General features: G+C 38.5%; 1 protein-coding gene across 1 annotated transcript; it reads left to right on the top strand.

The window, feature by feature from the left end:
- Positions 1–487: 487 nt before the first annotated feature.
- TFAM (transcription factor A, mitochondrial) lies at positions 488–16,669 on the top strand. The gene is made up of 7 exons (XM_007176320.3): positions 488–727; positions 1,300–1,418; positions 2,692–2,762; positions 3,171–3,320; positions 6,775–6,870; positions 12,137–12,193; positions 13,714–16,669. Exons 1-7 carry the CDS (start codon positions 627–629, stop codon positions 13,840–13,842), a joined length of 723 nt encoding a protein of 240 aa, XP_007176382.1. The 5' UTR covers positions 488–626; the 3' UTR covers positions 13,843–16,669.
- Positions 16,670–19,764: the final 3,095 nt, after the last annotated feature.

Consider the following 19,764-nt stretch of genomic DNA (forward strand, 5'->3'; position numbering starts at 1 on the left):
GCCTGGGAATCTGCATTTTAAGGTTTGCAACCATGCCCCACCCCCCCTCCTCGGCAGTAATTTTGGACTCTGAGCTCCAGCTCCTGCTTGAACTGAGGGACTCTGCTGGGCGCGTAGCACCCAGCAACCTGACCTCAGAGAAGCGTGGGCGGCACAGCTACACTGTGGTAAAATTGTCTGTTACGTACTAGTCCTTCCCGTCGTCACAGGCCAGCCAGTACCGTGTCCGGGTGAGGCCACCGCCGTGCCTCCGTCAGCCTCTTGGGCCAGCGGCTGAACAGGCTGCGGAGGGCGGGCTGCGGATGGGGGCAGAAGCTGCTCAGCAGTGCCCCCTCGAGGCACTGCTGAGCCGGGCGGCCGTTTCCCTTCTCCGCCCCCGAGTTCCTCCTACTTCTTCGTAGTCCCGCCCACCAAGGAACCCACTACAGCGCCTGCGCTTTCTACCTTGCCCCGCCCCCACCTAAACCGGATGTTAACCGACGTCCCATAGTGCCTTGCGAGTGGCGGGCCTGATAGCAAAATTGGGGGGGTAGCTACGGGTTCAAGTCGTTTTTGTTGGGGTTGTTTTATTGTGCCCGGGCGCTGTACGAGATTGGGGCCTGGTCAGTGCTTCGTCTGCGGATGCAATGGCGCTTCTCCGGGGCGTGTGGGGCGTGCTGAGTGCTCTGGGAAAGTCAGGAGCGGACCTCTGCAAGGGATGTGGCAGTCGACTGCGCTCTCCTCTCAGGTAGGACTGCTCGCCTGCGCCTCCGGAGGCGGCAGGGCTCAGGACACCCTGGGGTTGGAATGTAGACGCTTTTCTGCGCTTTCTGCCCCTCCTAAAAGGTCAGGGCCGAGTTGGCCCTGTGATTCAGACCTCGACCTTGCCACGGGGATGGTGGCTTTGAGACCAGGCCTTACTGCATCAGTACCCCGTGCCTTGCTTCCGGCTACCTTTCCCCTCCTCCCCGCCCCTTTTTACTGTCTAACCTTGGAGCACCCCGTTCTGCTTTCCCTACGAAGTCGCTCCTAGAGTCTCCTGCCTTCATCTAGGCATTAAGGAGGCGGGGCCCAGGAGCTGGAGTGTACACGCTTTCCTCCACTGTCTGCCCTTCCTAGGAGGTAAGGGCTTTGAGACTTAAGTTTTGGAAGCTTTTGCTTCTGGATAGGACAGGATTTTAAATGTCATTATCTTTCTTGTCGAAGGTGTCAGATATATAGCATTTTGATGACATCTTGTTTGGCATCTCTGTTCAGATCCTTACGAATATGGGCACTTAAATGCTTAACATTGGTTATTTTCTTTTTATTTGTATGTAGTTTTGCGAATGTACCAAGATGGTTTTCATCTAACTTCATTGGTTATCCAAAGAAGCCTATGACTTCATACGTTCGATTTTCTAAAGAACAGCTACCCATATTTAAAGCTCAGAACCCAGGTGAGGAGTTTGGGCTATATACTCTTCTTTGATGTAATAAAGAGGCCACTAAGCAGTTAAATTGGAAACTTGATTTTCACTACCAAAGCATCCAGTGAATGCAGAAACATAACCATTCTGTTTGATGTTCTGTAAAATAGGAGGTATAACATATTTTTTACCAAATAAAAATGCTTTAAATGTAATTGACATCTAGCGAAAGGTATTTTTAAAATAGCATGCAAAGTGGAAAGCACCCAGGGAAGAGGATGAAAAAGCTGAATTTTGGGCTTTTTTGCCATTGGCCCAGAGGACCATTGATGAATCATTTTAGCTTTTGCTTAGCTCCTGCTTCTGTCACTGGGAATTATTAATAAAGTTACAATGAAATAACTTATGTGGACATGTTATGTAAACTTTAAAGCTCTACACAAATTACTGTTAATTTCAGGAGCTTTTTCACTGAAAGTCAGTTCTTGAGTTCCTGAAAGATTTCCAGTTAGGAGGTTTGTTGACTCCCTAGAAAGGGTGTGGGTCTTTATTTAGGTTACAGTGTAAAGATAATGACTAAGTTAGTAATTGCTGACCTTTGCTTATGATTTCAAAAGCCTTTTCACATGCCGTACATCACAGGGCACTTGTGAAAATCAAATGAGCTGTTAATAGTCTTACATTATACAGAACTGGTTTAAGAGACATGCTTCAGTACTCATATCTTTTAAAATGTAGGAGTTGAAACTAACAAGTGGTTTGTTAAATCATTTTTACCCTGTCATTCCAGTTAAGATGAGGAAGGCAATGGGGAATAATGAATTGGTTTTAGTATAATTTAGTTTGTTAGCAAATGGTATTTCTGTAATTGATATACAAGGTGGTGTTACATGAATCAAGACTATATTTTGTTGTTTAGTCAGGTTTAATGAACTTGATAATTCCTGAAAGACTTGAAAAAAATGTTTTGATTGAAATGTGAAGTAAAAAATTTGTAGACACTGATTACACAATGACTTAAACTAGTAATCAATTTCTGAGGACCATTTTGGTGGTAAGTGATAATCCCTAATTATTAGATAACAGACTTTAACAATGTTAGAAAATATTAAATTATTTATCGTATTTAAGTTAGTTGGTTAGAGAAAAGCTAAATCATTGTATTAAGTTGTGTGTGGTATAGAGGTATCTGTAAAAATACTTAATTTTAGAGCTAATGGATTATGCTTTCCTGGAAGTCTTTAGAAATTGATCCTGAGACATAAAATTGTGACATCAATTTTTACTTTATTTCATTTCATAGATGCGAAAAATTCAGAACTAATTAAAAAAATCGCTGAGCTATGGAGGGAACTTCCTGATGCAGAGAAAAAGGTAAGCATATAAGTTTTAAACATTGCTGACCAGTTATTCTGTAGTTAAGAATAATTGTCATGTCCTTTAAGGAACCAGATGACCCAGAGTTTTTTTTTTTAACATCCATTATCTACAAAGGAACTTCATACCTTCTGATCCACATAAATGATGAGAATATGGATGTATGGGAGTGGCGATGAAGGGTTGGCAGCAATTTGAAGTTGAAGGCTAATTACTGGACTCTCCCCTCAGTAATCATGTATATGAAAAATACGTGACTTATAAATGTGATCCGAGAGCACATTTTTCACTTGGTGATTCAGTCTTTTACCTGAAGTCATGCAGTTGTCTTTCCCTGACAGGTGTGCTATGTTTAATTAGTCAACAACAGTTTATTGACTTCTTATATGAGTTTTCTATTTATAGATATATGAAGATGCTTACAGGACAGACTGGCAGGCATACAAAGAAGAGATAAACAGAATTCAAGAACAACTAACTCCAAGTCAAATTGTATCTTTGGAAAAAGAAATCATGCAGAAACGTTTAAAAAAGAAAGCGTTAATAAAAAAGAGAGTGAGTATCATTGAAATATGCTTTTCCTTTGGCAAATAACTGAAATATATATATCTATGAGTATAGGTGTTTTTGTCTTATTTTGATGATATGGTAGAATGTCATCAAGTGTACTCTAGTTAGGAAAAAATAGGATAGTTCCCTTCTGCCACTAGAACCACTTGCCTTTGAGTCTGTTTTGGAAACCCTTTTTGCTACTTCTGGATGCATCTGAATTTAAGATATATAGTCAGGACTGGCATGAAAGCTGTAGGAACAGAGTTATGAAACAGCCAAATCACGAATAGCAAGAATCTTGCTTCTGGGTCTTGTCTAGAATAACCTACTGATTTGAATTGTTCTATAGGTAATGGTGAATTTGATTCTGAATATTGCTTAATAGACTGAATTAATTAACAATGTTTAAAAAGTGCCTATTGTATCTTATCAAATAAGAAGTGCCTTTAGGATGAAATCCTGTTTTTCCTCATTAAAAACCCCACATGTTTCAAAATTAGTGGTTTCCAGCTTAAGGTATTAATCCATATAAATTCCATTGTTTGATAGTTAGACTACATCTTTCTGTAGTATTAGGTGTGAGGTGGAGAACTTGCTGGTCCAGTACATACACAGTAGAAAAGCGTCATCAGAGTTAAAACTATTTCTCTGGAAAAGTAGATTCTAGCCTTTAATGTGAGGTGCTAGGATCTCTCTCCCTAACCCTAATGTCTTAAGCCCTCCTAGCACTCGGGTGAGGACTCACCCAATTTCATTTCAATGATAGTAATCTGAGACTGCTGATCCAATTAGTAAAAGGAAGCCAGAAAAGATACTAAGAGTGAGAAATAAGAGTCTCTGCATAGGGATGGTATTTGGAGGGTTGAGAACTAGGGTTTACTCTCCCTTTTTTGCTCTCCCTTTCTACTTAATGCACCCAAACCAGTACTTAGAGTGGGGAGGACCAGAAATGAGGATTGGGCAGATATAAGGGGTTTCCTAGTCAAATATTTCTTCTGTTCCTTTCTCTGTTCTCCTTATATTCCCATTACACGTGTGTTATACCTATTGTAGTTGTCCCATAATTGTTGGATATTTTGTTATGTTTTCTTTTCTTTTCAGTCTTTGTTCTCTTTGCTTTTGGGTTTTTGAGGATTCTTTTTGTTTTTTTTGGCTGCGCCATGCAGCTTGTTCCCTGACCAGGGATCAAACCCGTGCCCCCTGAAGTGGAAGCTCGGAGTCCTAACCACTGGACTGCCAGGGAATTCCCTCTGTTAGTGTTTTTTATCTCTAGCACTTCTTTTTTTAAAAAAAATGATTGTGCACTTATTTTATTTTATTTATTTATTTTTGGCTGCGTTGGGTCTTCGTTGCTGTGTGCAGGCTTTCTCTAGTTGCGGCGAGTGGGGGCTACCTTCGTTGTGGTGCGGGGGCTTCTCACTGCGGTGGCTTCTCTTGTTGCGGAGCACAGGCTCTAGGTGCGCGGGCTTCAGTAGTTTTGGCACGCGGGCTCTAGAGCGCAGGCTCAGTAGTTGTGGCTCACGGGCTTAGTTGCTCCGCGGCATTTGGGATCTTCCCGGACCAGGGATCGAACCTGTGTCTCCTGCATTGGCAGGTGGATTCTTAACCACTGCGCCACCAGGGAAGTCCCTCTAGCACTTCTCTTTGGTTCTTATGAGTTCCATCTCTGCTTACAATGCCCATCTGTTCTTGCAAGCTGTCTAGAATCCTTAGCATATTAATCACAGTTGTTTTAAAATTCTGGTCTGATAATTACAGCATCCCTGCCATATCTAGTTCTGAGGATTGCTTTGTCTCTTCAAATTAGGTTTTTTGCCTTTTAGTATGCCTTGAAATTTTTTCTTGATAGCTGGACATGATGTGCTGGGTAAAAGGAAATGCTGTATATAGGCCTTAGTAATGTGGTAAGGCATGGGGACAAGGGAAGCATTCTACAGTCCTGTGATTACGTCTTGGTCTTTTAATGAGCCTATGCCTTGGCACTGTGAAGTTCACAAGTGTTTCTCAGTTTTTTCTCCCCTTTGTAGGTGGAACAGGATGGCTAGAATAAGCTGTAGTCAGGTATTTCCTTTCATTGAAGTCAGTTAGGCTCTGATAGTATACCAGCAGGTTAGGTTCTGATTAACTAGTTTCCCCTGAGGGCAGGCCTTGTTAAGAATAATAAAATGCTCAGGCATTTCAAAGTGTTTCCTTTTCCTCTCATCCTGCTGAAAGCAAGAGGGGATTTTTCTTGATATTTACTGTTGCAATCTGGTCAGGTTCCTGGGGATAAACCTCACAATGTGAGGTCCTTCCTATGACTGGGTAACTCAGAGTTGTCCGCATGGAGCCTCCAGCAGTTTGTTAACTGCGGTTCAGTTTCCTCCCCGGCACTGGTTTCCATTCCTGAGTCTCTGCTCTGGTAAGCCTAGACTCCCTGTGTTCACTTGTCTGTGTCTGTCTCTTCAGTCTTGGGGGCAGCAGTTTGCCATGTGTCCTCTCTTCTGTGCATCCAAGAGGATTTGTTGATTTTCCAGTCTGTTCAGCTTTATACTTGTTAGGATGGAGTGGTGACTTCCAAACTTCTTACATGTGGAACCGGAAACCTGAAGTCTGAGTGTTTCTGTTCTTTCTCTCTGTTAGAATTTTTCTTTCCATTAGATTCCCAGTTCCAACTGGTTAGAGAGTAGGTGAGAAGTGTGGGAACCAGGAAGTTGGAGGTGAAGCACCTAGGAGAGAAATCCCTAGCAGTAGCTCTAGAAACAAAAGGGGAAATGCATAGTTAAGTTGTAAAATGCCTAGTTTCCTGACTGAGAGGTTCAGGGCCATGAAAGTGATCTCTACATGTAAATCAGAGAAGCCCTACTTTTACTTATGAATGAAAGTTGGGTTTGTTATTGACTGTAACCAAATTGCCATTAAAAGCGCCATCATTTTACAAATTACTATCAAATTCAGCAACTAAATAAGTTAAGATGATGCAATATCTTTCATTAGATAATGCATCCCCCTGACCCCTTTTGATACCTAGTAAAAATAATTGAAATTAACATATCTGTTGAGGGTTAAAGGTTGAGAGACATGCAGGGAAGGAAATGAAATGAGAGATTTTTAAACAGATACTCTTATGTTCTTGAGTTGTGGAGACATGTAGTGCTTTGGCCAAGGAGATGGTAGTGTACAAAAAGATTTTGTACATATGTGCTCAGTTATTCAGTTCATGGAGACCATGAAAATAATATGTAAAGGAAATGTTTTTGTATGAAAAATAACTCACAAAATCTATTAGAATTTTCAAAACAGTACTATAAAAATTCTGACCCCAAGAGGGAACAATCACATACTTTATATAAGAATCATAATGTTCACTTTAAAGAACATTCTGTAATGCATAGTAGTGAATAAAGTTTTTCTGTAGGTGAAATTAAGTCTCATAGAGGTTAAAACTTTATCTCACTGTTCCATTTTTATTACTTAGGAGTTAACAATGCTTGGAAAACCGAAAAGACCTCGCTCAGCTTATAACATTTTTATAGCTGAACGCTTTCAGGAAGCTAAGGATGGTACATCACAGGTAAAACAGAACTGTTTATTTTTAAAATTTTTGTTTATTCTAAGTTTTAAAATACCTAGACAGGAAATTTTAGGGGTGCCACATGTCAAATGGTGAAGAAAAGTGGTAAATTACTATAAACAAATACTATATACAAATAAGGCCCTCTTTCTTGTATCTCTTTTAAAGATGAATCCTTTTTCTTACCACATACAATTAATTTGAATATGTAGTTGCTTATATATATAGAGAGAGAGTCAACTTTTAAAATTCAAAAAACATATAAAATTTTCAGCTTTATAGGGTTGTTAAAGTTCTGGAGACTTCTTATCCAGCAGTTCTTAACTGTTTTACAGTCACTGGGAAAGTAGGGTTGAGGTGTAATATTTTGTACTGGGATTTGAGTGTAACCTATGGCTTCATGTTATATCCTTCAATAAAATTTTAGTTTTGCCCACAGCAATGTATTACACATGTGAATGTCATATGAATGTGCAGAAAAAAAAAAAAGCTTGTTGTTCCTGCTGTGGCTTAGTGTTTCGTTTATTTCCTTCTTAGAGGCTCCAAATTGACAATTCTATTTTTCCTTTTATAATAAGCCATGGTAAGAGAAGTTGTCTGTTCAGATTCCTAATTCTTGTCAATCTGAGATATAGGTTTTTTGCCACTCTGCTTCTTTGGGCTACTTAGATCATTTTACAAATCCTGTTGAACATATGATTAAATAATGTATATATGTGATGTACTTTTTCCTGGCTATATACTTTTACTGATTTACTCCCCTTGGGATTTTAAATTTAGTTTCCATGGCCCTGCATTACTAAAAAAGCAAGCCTATTTATTTTTTTAGTTGGAATTTGCTCAGTCACTAACTTACCTTGGATTTATTGATAGTTTTCTTATTAGTATAAGAAGGTTATATGCTTGAGAATCCTGAATCAGTGGTTCTCAACTCTGACTGCATCTTGGAATCACTTCAGAAGCTTCATGGCTGGGCCTTATCCCTGGAAATTAAAATTAACTCAATTATATCATTTTTATTCATGTAAAAAATACACCCTCATAGTTTAAAGAATCAAAGTAAGGCTTGTTATGAAAGATACTAGTTTTACCGTGTATTCCTTACTACAGAGTTAATACATTCTGTTTTAGTCGATTCTTGTGGTATTTACCTCCATATTTCTAAATAATGTTCTGTATCGTTACTTCCTGATTTTTTTTTTTAAATTCTAAGCATTACATATATTTTAGGCATTACCTCTCACTATTTGATGAACATTTAACTCTTTCTTATTCCACTGTTCACATTTCCATCATCCTACCTCCCAATATAGTTATCATAATTTTGTTTAGATCAACATTGAGTACTTAACATTATTATGATAATGTAAACCATATTCATAGCTAAGGTGTTCCATTTGCTATGATTATTTTTCCTTTCTTGCAAAACTTTCACTGAAATTGATTATGTCTTGTTTTTGTATTTGCTTAGTTTTTTATGTACTATCCATAATTCCACCCAAATTCTTCAATATTCACTAGCTTGAGTACATTAGAGTACATTAGATGCATTAAATATTCTGTCAGTTCCATTAAATATTCTGTTTGTTCCAGTTTGGTTGTTGCCTTCTATGCTTAGTGCATAGCTGACATCCTGGATCTTCATCATCATCCTTGTGGTGCTTTTGCTTCTTCTGTTGTCTTTCTTGGTTTACTGATTCTATTAGAGCATCTCCCCCAGTAAGAGTACATGGGAGATTAATTTTTTAAGTTCTTACATGTCTAAAAATGTCTACATTTGTTTGATAGTTTGACTTGACATAGAATTCTAGGAAATCATGTTCTTTGAAAAATTTAAAAATATTGCTCCTTTCTCTGGTAGCTTTTTAAATTGCTTTCGAGAAGTGTAAAGCCGTTTTGATTGTTGGTCTTTTGACTGTGATCTGTTTTCTTTTTTCTCCCCTTCTCTTTTTTCTTTGTTCTGACTCTCTGGAACTCTTATTATTTGTTTATGCATCTTCTGAACTGGTCCTCTAGTTTTCTTAGCTTTTCTGTATTGTTTTCTCTTGGCCTTTTTTGCTATTCTTTCTGGGATATACATTTTCACTAAATCTCCCTGTTTTCAGCATGTTACCATTGCCCTAACTGTACTGGGTATCCACAGAGTAACTATTTTACCCTTTTAAGAGGATGAATATCATAGAATCTGCCCATGATGGGGATTTAACCTCTGTTTTAAACAGACTTTCAGTCGATCCTCATGTTTTAGCCTGACCTTCACCTCTATTTTATACCTGTCTGGTGCTGCATTGTAAATCAATTTGCCTTTTACTTTTTTGGGTTTAGGTATCATTTCTCCACCTGCTTTTCAGCTTCCAAAATGCTGTGTTAGTACTGCCCTCTCCTGTTGTCTTTGTCCATGTGGTTTTTATGCCTTAAGAAATTTTAGTTTAATTTTAAAAAAATAAATAAACCACAGAAATTTATTGCTTACAGTTCTGGAGGTTAGGAAATACAAGATCAAGGCACCATCATGGTGAGGGCCCTTTTCTGGTTCATAGCTGGCACCTTCTCACTGTGTCCTCACATGGTGGAAGGGCTCATTTAATGGGGTTTTAGGAAGCAACAAAAGTAAATATCTTTCCATCCCTTTAATTTTTTTCATGATTTATTTTTTTAGTTGAAAGATTATTCATGCAACTTCATAAATTATTGTTTAATGCATTGAGTGTGAAACTTTATGGATTAAATATATTTTTTGAATTTATTTATTTTATTATTTATTTTTGGCTGTGTTGGGTCTTCGTTGCTGCACATGGGCTTTCTCTAGATGTGGTGAGTGGGGGTTACTCTTTGTTGCAGTGTGCTGGCTTCTCATTGCAGTGGCTTCTCTTGTTGTGAGCACGGGCTCTAGGCGCGTGCGCTTCAGTAGTTGTGGAACACGGGCTTAGTTGCTCTGTGGCATTTGGGATCTTCCCGGAGCAGGGATCAAACCCGTGTCTCCTGCATTGGCAGGCAGATTCTTAACCACTGCGTCACCAGGGAAGTCCCTATGGATTAAATATAAGCAAAAAGATGTGTTAAGAAAGAATTGAGAGCATTAAAGCAATTTTTTTAAAAAAAATTAATTAATTAATTTTATTTATTTTTGGCTGTGTTGGGTCTTTGTTGCTGTGCGTGGGCTTTCTCTAGCTGCGGCGAGCGGGGGCTACTCTTCGTTGTTGTGCGCGGGCTTCTCATTGCGGTGGCTTCTCTTGTTGTGGAGCACGGGCTCTAGATGTGCGGGTTTCAGTAGTTGTGGCTTGTGGGCTCTAGAGCGCAGGCTCAATAGTTGTGGCTCGCAAGCTTAGCTGCTCCGCAGCATGTGGGATCTTCCTGGACCAGGGCTCAAACCCGTGTCCCCTGCATTGGCAGGTGGATTCTTAACTACTGCGCCACCAGGGAAGCCCAAAGCAATTCTTTCCAAAGCTAAGAGAACAGTTACTTAGTAACTGTCCCTGAATATACTAAATGTGTTTATAAAAGTTAAGTTTAAAATATTCAAAACATAGGCTCGGATACCATCTGGTACCTCATTTTTTCTTAATAGGAAAATAAAATTCAGTCAAAGTTCTGGTCAGAATAGTAAAGTTCATTGTTTTAACTCCACTTCTCCTTAAAATCACTGATGATATTCTCCTAGCTTTAAACAGGTACTTTTCAAACCATATCCCTCTTTCCCTCACATTCTCCTTCTCCTGTCCCTCTGTCTCTTCTCTGCCCCTTGTTCTCCACCCACCCATTTTTCCCTTCAGTCTTTGCTCTCTGGTAGCAACAGCACAAGCTGTGTGAAGTGTACTCACTCTCCTCTCTGCCTCTCCTCCCGCTATGGAATCCCTGCATCCCTTTAATTTTATAGATGAAGAACCAAGCCTAAGGGAGGTAATATGACTTTTTCCAAGTCACATAGTTAAGTTCAGCTAAGTAGAATAAGAACTGGTGTTGTATTTTTCCTATGACTACACCTAAACATGTTGGCACAAATTTTAGAAGAAAACATTAAGCTACAGAGAGGAAATAAAACACTTAGTCTTTGAAGTTAGTCTATGACAGAATGTAGTTTATACTTGAATGTTAATGTTTCTGAATCCAAAAAGATAAATATCTTCATGGGAAAAGGAACCACCAACAAAATGAAAAGTCATCCTATCAAATGGGAGAAGATATTTGCAAATGATTTAAAGAGTTCATACAACTCAGCAAAAAAAAAAAAAATCTGATTAAAAAATGGGCAAAGGATCTGAATAGACATTTTTCCAAAGAAAGACATAGAGATGGCTAACAAGTACCTGAAAGGTGCTCAACATCACTAACAGGGAAATGTAAATCAGAACTACAATGAGATATCAGCTCATACCTGTTAGAATGGCTATTATCAAAAAAACCCAGGAAATAACAAGTGTTGGTAAGGATGTGGTAGAAAGAACCCTTGTGCTAAAACACTAACTCAAAAAGATATATACACCTGCATGTTCACTGAAGTATTATTTACAGTAGCCAAGACATGGAAGCAATCTAAGTGTCTATTGATGGATGAATGGATAAAGAAAATGTGTATATGCAGTGAAATATTATTCAGCCATCATAAATAAGGGAGTCTTCCATCTGTGACAACATGAATGGTCCTTGAGAGTATTATGCTAAGTGAAAAAAAATCAGTGAAAGACAACGTATAATCTCATTTATATGTGGAATCTTAAAAAAAGAGCTCATAGACACATATAACAGATTGGTATTTGCTAGAGTTGGCGGGTGGGGGTCAAAATGGGTGAAGGAGGTCAAAAGGTACAAACTTCCAGTTATAAATAAATAAGTCCTGGCAATGTACAATATGGTGACTGTAGTAAATACTGTACTGCACATTTGAAAGTTGCTAAGAGAGTAGATCCTAAAAGTTCTCATCACACAAAAATTTGTAACCATGTAAGGTGATGGATGTTAACTAGACTTACTCTGATCATTCTGCAATATATACAAATACCTAATCATTATGTTGTACACCTGAAACTAATGTTATATGTCAATTATATCTCAGATTTTAAAAAGATACCTTTTTAAATACCTTCATACCATTAATTTTTGTACATTTTAACAGTTTAATAATTTTTACTTAGAAAAGATGTTAAGAATTGATGAATCTTTGCTTGTGATTCTTGATATCTGTTTTATTGGAATGAATAATAAAAAAAAATTTTCTTTAATCGTTGAAATCCCTATATCTGGTACTTAAAGATATGTTGTTTTACAGGTAAAGCTGAAAGCTGTAAATGAAAGCTGGAAAAATCTCTCTAGTTCTCAAAAGCAAGTAAGTAGTATGGTTTTAGTCTCAAGTGTCTAGTTAGAATATCTATGAGAATATGTTAGAGCAAGGCTTGATTCATGTGATATACTTATATTACACAAAGTATTTTAAAATTATTTTCATATTCTTGGAACCAATTTGGCTTTTCTGTTTTGGTAGTTTATTTTTAATTGGCTTCATTTTATTTTATTTTAAAAAATATTTATGTATTTATTTATTATTTTTGGCTGCATTGCGGCACACGGGATCTTTCATTGCGGCATGGGCTCTTCATTGCAGTGCACGGGCTTCTCTCTACTTGTGGCGTGCTGGCTTCTCTCTAGTTGTGGCACGTGGGCTTAGTTGCACCACGGCAGGCATGTGGGATCTTAGTTCCCCAACCACGGACTGAACCCACGTCCCCTGCATTGGAAGGCAGATTCTTTTATTTATTTATATATAAATAAATAAGTAAATAAATACACACATACATACATACATACATAAATTTAGGCTGCATTGGGTCTTTGTTGCTGCTCGTGGGCTTTCTCTAGTTGCGGTGAGCAGGGGCTACTCTTCATTGCGGTGCACAGGCTTCTCATTGTGGTGGCTTCTCTTGCTGCGGAGCACGGGCTCTAGGCACGCAGGCTTCAGTACTGTGGCGCACAGGCTCAGTAGTTGCGGCTCGCGGGCTTTAGAGCACAGGCTCAGTAGTTGTGGCGCACGGGTTTAGTTGCTCCGCGGCATGTGGGATCTTCCCAGCCCAGGGCTCGAACCTGTGTCCCTTGCATTGGCAGGCGGATTCTTAACCACTGCGCCACCAGGGAAGCCCCTGGAAGGCAGATTCTTAACCACTGGACCACCAGGGAGGTCCCTGCTAGGTTTTTTTTGTTTTTGTTTTTTTAAATTAATTTATTTATTTTTGGCTGTGTTGGGTCTTCGTTGCTGTGCAGGCTTTCTCTAGTTGTGGCGAGTGGGGGCTACTCTCTGTTGCGGTGCGTGGGTGTCTTGTTGCGGTGGCTTCTCTTGTTGCAGAGCAGGGGCTCTAGGGCATGGGCTTCAGTAGTTGTGGCTCGCGGGTTCTAGAGTGCAGGCTCAGTAGTTGTGGCACACGTTGCTCCGCGGCATGTGGGATCTTCCCGGACCTGGGATGGAACCCGTGTCCCCTGCATTGGCAGGTGGATTCTAAACCACTGCGCCACCAGGGAAGCCCCCTGGTAGCTTTTGACTGCAAATAAAATTGGTATTTAAAACAGTGTCACTCATAACTTAGTGTCACTGTATCCAGTGATGGTCACACCCTGCCCCTGTTCCTTTTCCATACTCCAAGCCCTGAAATTGTAACAACTTCATTAATATTTAAAATCTTTATCTCTTACCTTTCTTCATCTAATTTTTATCTCACAAAAACATTCGTTTCCAATCCCCCCTTATATATGTAGAATAGTAAGGTAATTTCTAGAGTATATATAGGAAAGCATTCCAGAAATTAATTGCAAAGATTCCTCTAAAGAAATCATTTTAACGATTACACTTTTTCTCAGGTATATATTCAACTTGCTAAAGATGATAAAGTTCGTTATTATAACGAAATGAAATCTTGGGAAGAACAGATGGTTGAAGTTGGACGAGATGATCTTGTACGACGTTCAGTGAAATACACAGCAAAATAGTGACCCTGAGAAGTCTTAAAATAGAAGATTGAATTATGTTCATAATGGATAGACACAAGAAACCAATTAGGTCTCAATACCCAAAGCTGTTTAAAATTAAGATGGATAAAAGTTGGTAAACATTTATATTTAATTTCTTTTCTTTAGCCCATTGACTTCTGCCAGCCAATTCAATACATTTTGTATTGGTGTCTTGCTTTGGAAAACCCAAACAGATAAGAGTTCATGCGGAATGTATTTTGTGTTTAGGAACCACTGAGCATCAAAATAATCCATGAAATGTAACCGTGAATCATTTTACCTTTGATAAAGGTAAATCAGACTGTGAAGTTTTTTTATACTCTGTGACTATGGAAAGAATATTCTTGTTTCCTTATATTACGGAGGCAGGCGTTTCCTTTTCAAAAGTGTCTCAAAGTTTGTAGAAGCCATAATGTTCTGTGATATAATTGTTTGTTTTTAATAGAGCATCCAGAACTCATGTTGGCAAATTCCAAATCCTAGCTATAATTCATATTGTAGTCAGAGTTGATGGTTGTACATGCAAGAGATTTCTGGTGTCAGTTGCAACTTTTATAAAAGGGATAGAGAAATTTATAAATCTTTTCCTCATTGTCTTTTTTCCTAAATTAAAAACTAAAAAATTATGTACCATATCTATGCATATTGTTTTATATTGCATAGAGTAAAAATTTAAGTGTTTCCTAATTATATGTTTTAAGGTGAGACATTCATTTTACAGCTTTCTGGGGGTTTTTTTTTGTTTGTTTTTTTAAAGTAGGAATTTGTATTCTGAATTATTTTTTCTCTTATGTGTGTATATTTATCCAGAAAGTAGAGAACTTATTTGGTACAAGTTTTAAAATGAGAGATCTAAAAAAACATAAGTCTCCTGTCTCTAGATTTGGAGCCTGTAATTTTTAAACATTTTGCGTAACATATAAAAGCCTATGTACGGGACCCAGCTCTGGCCTGTTGGCGAAATCCAGCCCACTGCCTGCTTTTCATGGCCTTGTGAGGTAAGAATTGTGTTTACAATTTTAAATGGTTAAAAAAAAAGAATATTTCAAGGCACATGAAAATTAATATGAAATTCAGTGTCCATAAATAATGTTTTATTGGAACACAGCCATACTCATTCTTATTGTTTATGGCTGCTTTTGTGCAACAGTGACAGAGTTGACTAGTTGTTACAGAGATGGATAGCCTGCAAGGACTGACCCGTACAGTGTGGAATGAGATGCTCTTAAATTATTTGCTATGGCTCAGTAAAATAAACCTTAAGAATTTGCCAGTTAGCATATAAACCTTACCATCCTTTAGCATTTGTTTATCCTCTTAGGAGAGTCAAGCAAAGGTTTTCAAAACCCTCACCAGCTTTTTGAGCAAAATATTCAACTGTCATCATCAGTTCACAGGAGTAAGATAACTCAAAATTTATATTTATATTATACAAAATATTATGCCAAAAAATTGTGTATTCTAGATCTCCAGAAACAAATGAAGATTTTTGTAGTTTGTGGATAGAAAATAAGTTAAAAGTCATGAAAAAATGACTTTTTACATACCGAATTTGGCAAAGGTAGGGACTGTAGAGAAAAATATAGCTTAAGAGAAGCCTAAGATTTAAATATATGAAGCTGAGTGTATTCAAACAACTTTCCCCTGTGGATAGGAATACAGGACAAAGTCTGCCATTAGGTAGATAGGCACCATGGGTCTGAGGCTAGAGTATTTTGGGGAGTAAGGGTTAGGGAAGAAAAGGACGTGTGCTAGTGTCTATCACAAGCTTTTCTCAATTAGGTTTCCAGGAGAGAATTAAGCCCTAATTCCCTATGGCATCTAGAATGGTACTGATTTTGTATCATCCTCAGGAGAATGGAGAAAATAATCACTCAAATAATTTACTGTGTTCTGTGCTTCAGATGAGCCTAGGGAGCAGATAGGAGTCAGTGTTTGTAATGAATATTATAGAATGGGTGAGGTAGAGAAATGAGTTACGTAAACACCTGCAGGACAAGTGTCGTATAAAACACATCTTTGCAATTACTTTCTGAGCTCTTTTAGCATTTAACTACCTATATCATTTTATACCAAACACATTCAAATCTTATCTTCCCGAATATACTGGGAAGTTCTTAAATATTTACATCTTAATGTAGGGAAGAAAAGTATGAAACAGTGAAAGGAGCTAGAGCAAAACCATTTTATGATAATATCATTTTATTGGTTTTTCTTTGTTTCTAAAAGAATGTCACCATTAATACTTTAAATATTAGGATAATCTGATTTCACACCTTTCTTAATAAACTTCAGTACATGTTGAAGACTGGCATGCCATATATCAAATGCCATCCAGTTTAACAATATACACAAATATTCTATTGTTATAAAGAATGAGAGCTTATATCAATAACCAGTGGCCAGTCATATAACACCTTACTTTTTAGACTTTTCTTAAATTGACCCAACAAAGTAATTGCTGTAAGAGCTAAAGAATAGTGCCAGGGAAAAGATGCTGAGGAAATGAAAGCAGTGTTTATGCTTTTCTGAGCAGTTGGTCATAAAGAGATGTTTATACTTTTGTTCATTAGAGTACCAGTATTAGATTTTTTGAAATAAATTGATGATGGGTATGTGTGTAATTATTTTACTTTCTGATGTTTAAGGGATATTAATGTGCAGATTCAGCCTACTGTAATCATGTAATTTTGCTGTTGCTTTTGGCTAACTCCTTTTTTGGAAATGCCACTTTCTTTTTTTAAATAGTTGGCTATGAATGTGTATATTTAAATTTCTGAATTAAAATGATATTACTACAAGTAGAGTTAAAGTAACTAGAAAACTTTATTGATTTTTCTGACATTTACTGTACCTAAAATTAATCACCACCAGGTTGTGCTAAAGCAGCAGGAAGTTCTTATATAGTTAAGTAATAAATACCCATTATTTCTCTTAATTTTATCAATCTTTTTACTATAAGAATTCTCTCAAGAATACTCTCTTACTTTCCTCTCCTCATAGCCACTCTCCCTCCTTCTTTTCAAAGCTCCAAGCTCTTACAAATTTGAAAATGTTATAAGCACAGACTGTATGTTTTGAAATTTTAAAGCAGTAATACTTTTTTTTTTTTTAAATACTTTTTTTAAAATTGAACCTTTGGGAAGAATAAGAAATGAACATATTTATTACTTTGAATTTGTAAAACCTTCCAAACAGAAAGTAAAACTATACAAAGCTAGTATCATCAGTCTCTCACATTGTTCACAAATAAAGTACTTTTGGTAATTGATTAAATAATTGATTATATTTAATGGAAAATACATGAAACATGAAACTATTTTCTAGCACATTAAAAAATACTAAAAAAAACTTTTTTTTTTTTTTACTGGCTAAGAAGCTACATACTTAAAATTGACCCTAAACAAGAATTTTAAATAAGCTAAACATTTAAAAATCACCCTAATGTCATTTAAATCATCGTTACATAATGGTGTCTGATTTACATGTGATGTGCAAGAAAATAATTGAATTTACTTTTTTGCCTATATTAATTTAAGATTTATCCAATTTCATTTCTCCACCCCCACAAGTCATGTATAAGAGGAGAATAAGGAAGGCAGTATAGTTGACCTTTGAACAGTGCAGGAGTTAGGGATGTGGTCAAGAATCCATGTATAACTTATAGTTGGCCCTCTGTATACACGGTTCCTCTATATACGCAGTTCTGCATCTGTGGATTTAGCCAACTGTTGATTATGTAGTACTGTAGTATTTACTGTTGAAAAAAATCTGCATATAAGTTAGACTCACACAGTTCAAACCCATTATGTTCAGGGTCAATTATACAGTTCTGACACAGTGACTTTTTACTATAGAGACTACCAACCATCAGCCTTCACATTAAAAAGTTGATTGGTTATACCCAACTCTAAGATTCTATTTAAATAATTTGATCTGGAGACAGGGTGGGATCAAGATGGAGTAGGAAAACCTTGAACTCACCTAGCCCAATCAACGCATCAAAAATACAACTATGTATAGAGCAATTCTTCATGAAGGAGATCTGAAGACTAGCAGAACAGCTCTTGTACAACCAAGGCTGTTGTACACAGAGTCTGGTAGGGAGGAGAAGCATCCTAGCCAGGATCCACATCCCTAGCAGGTGATCCAGAAGATTGGGATGTCACAGGCTTGGGATCCTTTCTAAGAAGCAAGGAATTCACACCCCATATGAAGCATCCCAGTCCTGGGGTCTGGCACTAGGAAGACAGCCCTCTTAGTTGGTTTGAAGACCACTGGGGCTTACTGGAGGGCTGTAAGAAACTGAGACTCCACTCTGAAGAGCACACACATATTTGCTCCCAGTCCCAGCACAGACCAGCAGATTGAAAACTGGTGCTCTGGCCAGCCTGCCAGGACACCCCAGGGTACACTCCAGTCTGCACCAGGATCCCACTCCAGTCCCACCTGAACTGGCACCATTCCCCATTAAGGTGGAGACTGCCATTGCCAACACACATGTATGCACTGGGAAAAAAGGAGAGCCAGCTCAGAGGTGAAATTCCAACACCTTGGCCGCAACCTCACCTCTGACCAAGGCAAAGACTGCCACCACAATTGCACGTGTGCGAATGTACTAGGGAAAGAGCAAGCCAGCCTAGAGGTGGGGTTCTAACCCCTTGGGCGCTGACCCCACCTCTGACCAAGGTGGAGCCTGCCATTGCCATCACGCATGTGTGCATGCACTGGAGAAGAAGCAAAGCCAGCTCAGAAGTGCTGTTCCAACCCCTCAGCCCCAACACCACCCCCAACCAAGGCAGAGACTGCCATCATGCCAGGAGGAAACTTGACTCCCTTAGGGCTCCTGCTCCAGCCCCTTGGACTTGGTCCCGCTTCCCAATAGGGTGACAACCACCACTGAGCCTGGGACAAGTCCCAGCTCACATCTGACTCCAGCTCTATTCCCTTGGATGCTAGCCATACCTCCCATCAAAGCAGCTGCCATCAGCACACACCAGGAGAAGACACGGCCTGTGCTCACTTCAGATCTAGCTCCCACCAAAGCCACTGGGCTAACACAGACTGCATAAGGATGCTCCCACAGAAGGACATGCCTACAAGACCATAATAGGTAACAGTTTCACCTAATTTCATAGAGACAAATAGAGGAAGTCAAAATGAGAAGACAGAGGAATATATTTCAAATGAACGGGGGGGGGGGGAACACCAGGGGGGGAAAAATGAAACATAATTTACCTGATAAAGAGTTCAAAGCAATAGTAAAACAAAAAACAACAATAAAACACACACACACAAAACAGAAAACACAAAAAACAAAAACAACTTGGGAAAAGAATAGAGGAACACAGTGAGAAATTCAAAGAACTATGAAACATGAAAAAGAACCAGTCAGAGAACTGAAGAATAACTGAAACAAAAATACATTAGAAGGAATTAACAGGAGATTAAGTGATAAAAAATAATGCATAAGCAATCTGGAAGATAGAATACAGGAAATCAAATCAGAACAGCAAAAAGAAAAACATAAAATTATTTATTTATTTTTTGGCTGTGTTGGGTTTTCGTTTCTGTGCGAGGGCTTTCTCTAGTTGCGGCAAGCGGGGGCCTCCATCGCAGTGCGTGGGCCTCTCACTATTGCGGCCTCTCTTGTTGCGGAGCACAGGCTCCAGACACGCAGGCTCAGTATTTGTGGCTCATGGGCCTAGTTGCTCCGCAGCATGTGGGATCTTCCCAGACCAGGGCTCGAACCCGTGTCCCCTGCATTGGCAGGCAGATTCTCAACCACTGTGCCACCAGGGAAGCCCAGAAAAACTTTTTAAAATGAGGATATTTCAAGAGACCTCTGGGACAACATCAAGAATACAAACATTCACATTATAGGGGTCACAGAAGGAGAAG

The sequence above is a fragment of the Balaenoptera acutorostrata genome, chromosome 16, assembly GCF_949987535.1.
Source record: "Balaenoptera acutorostrata chromosome 16, mBalAcu1.1, whole genome shotgun sequence".
NCBI classification, from domain to species: Eukaryota; Metazoa; Chordata; class Mammalia; order Artiodactyla; family Balaenopteridae; genus Balaenoptera; species Balaenoptera acutorostrata.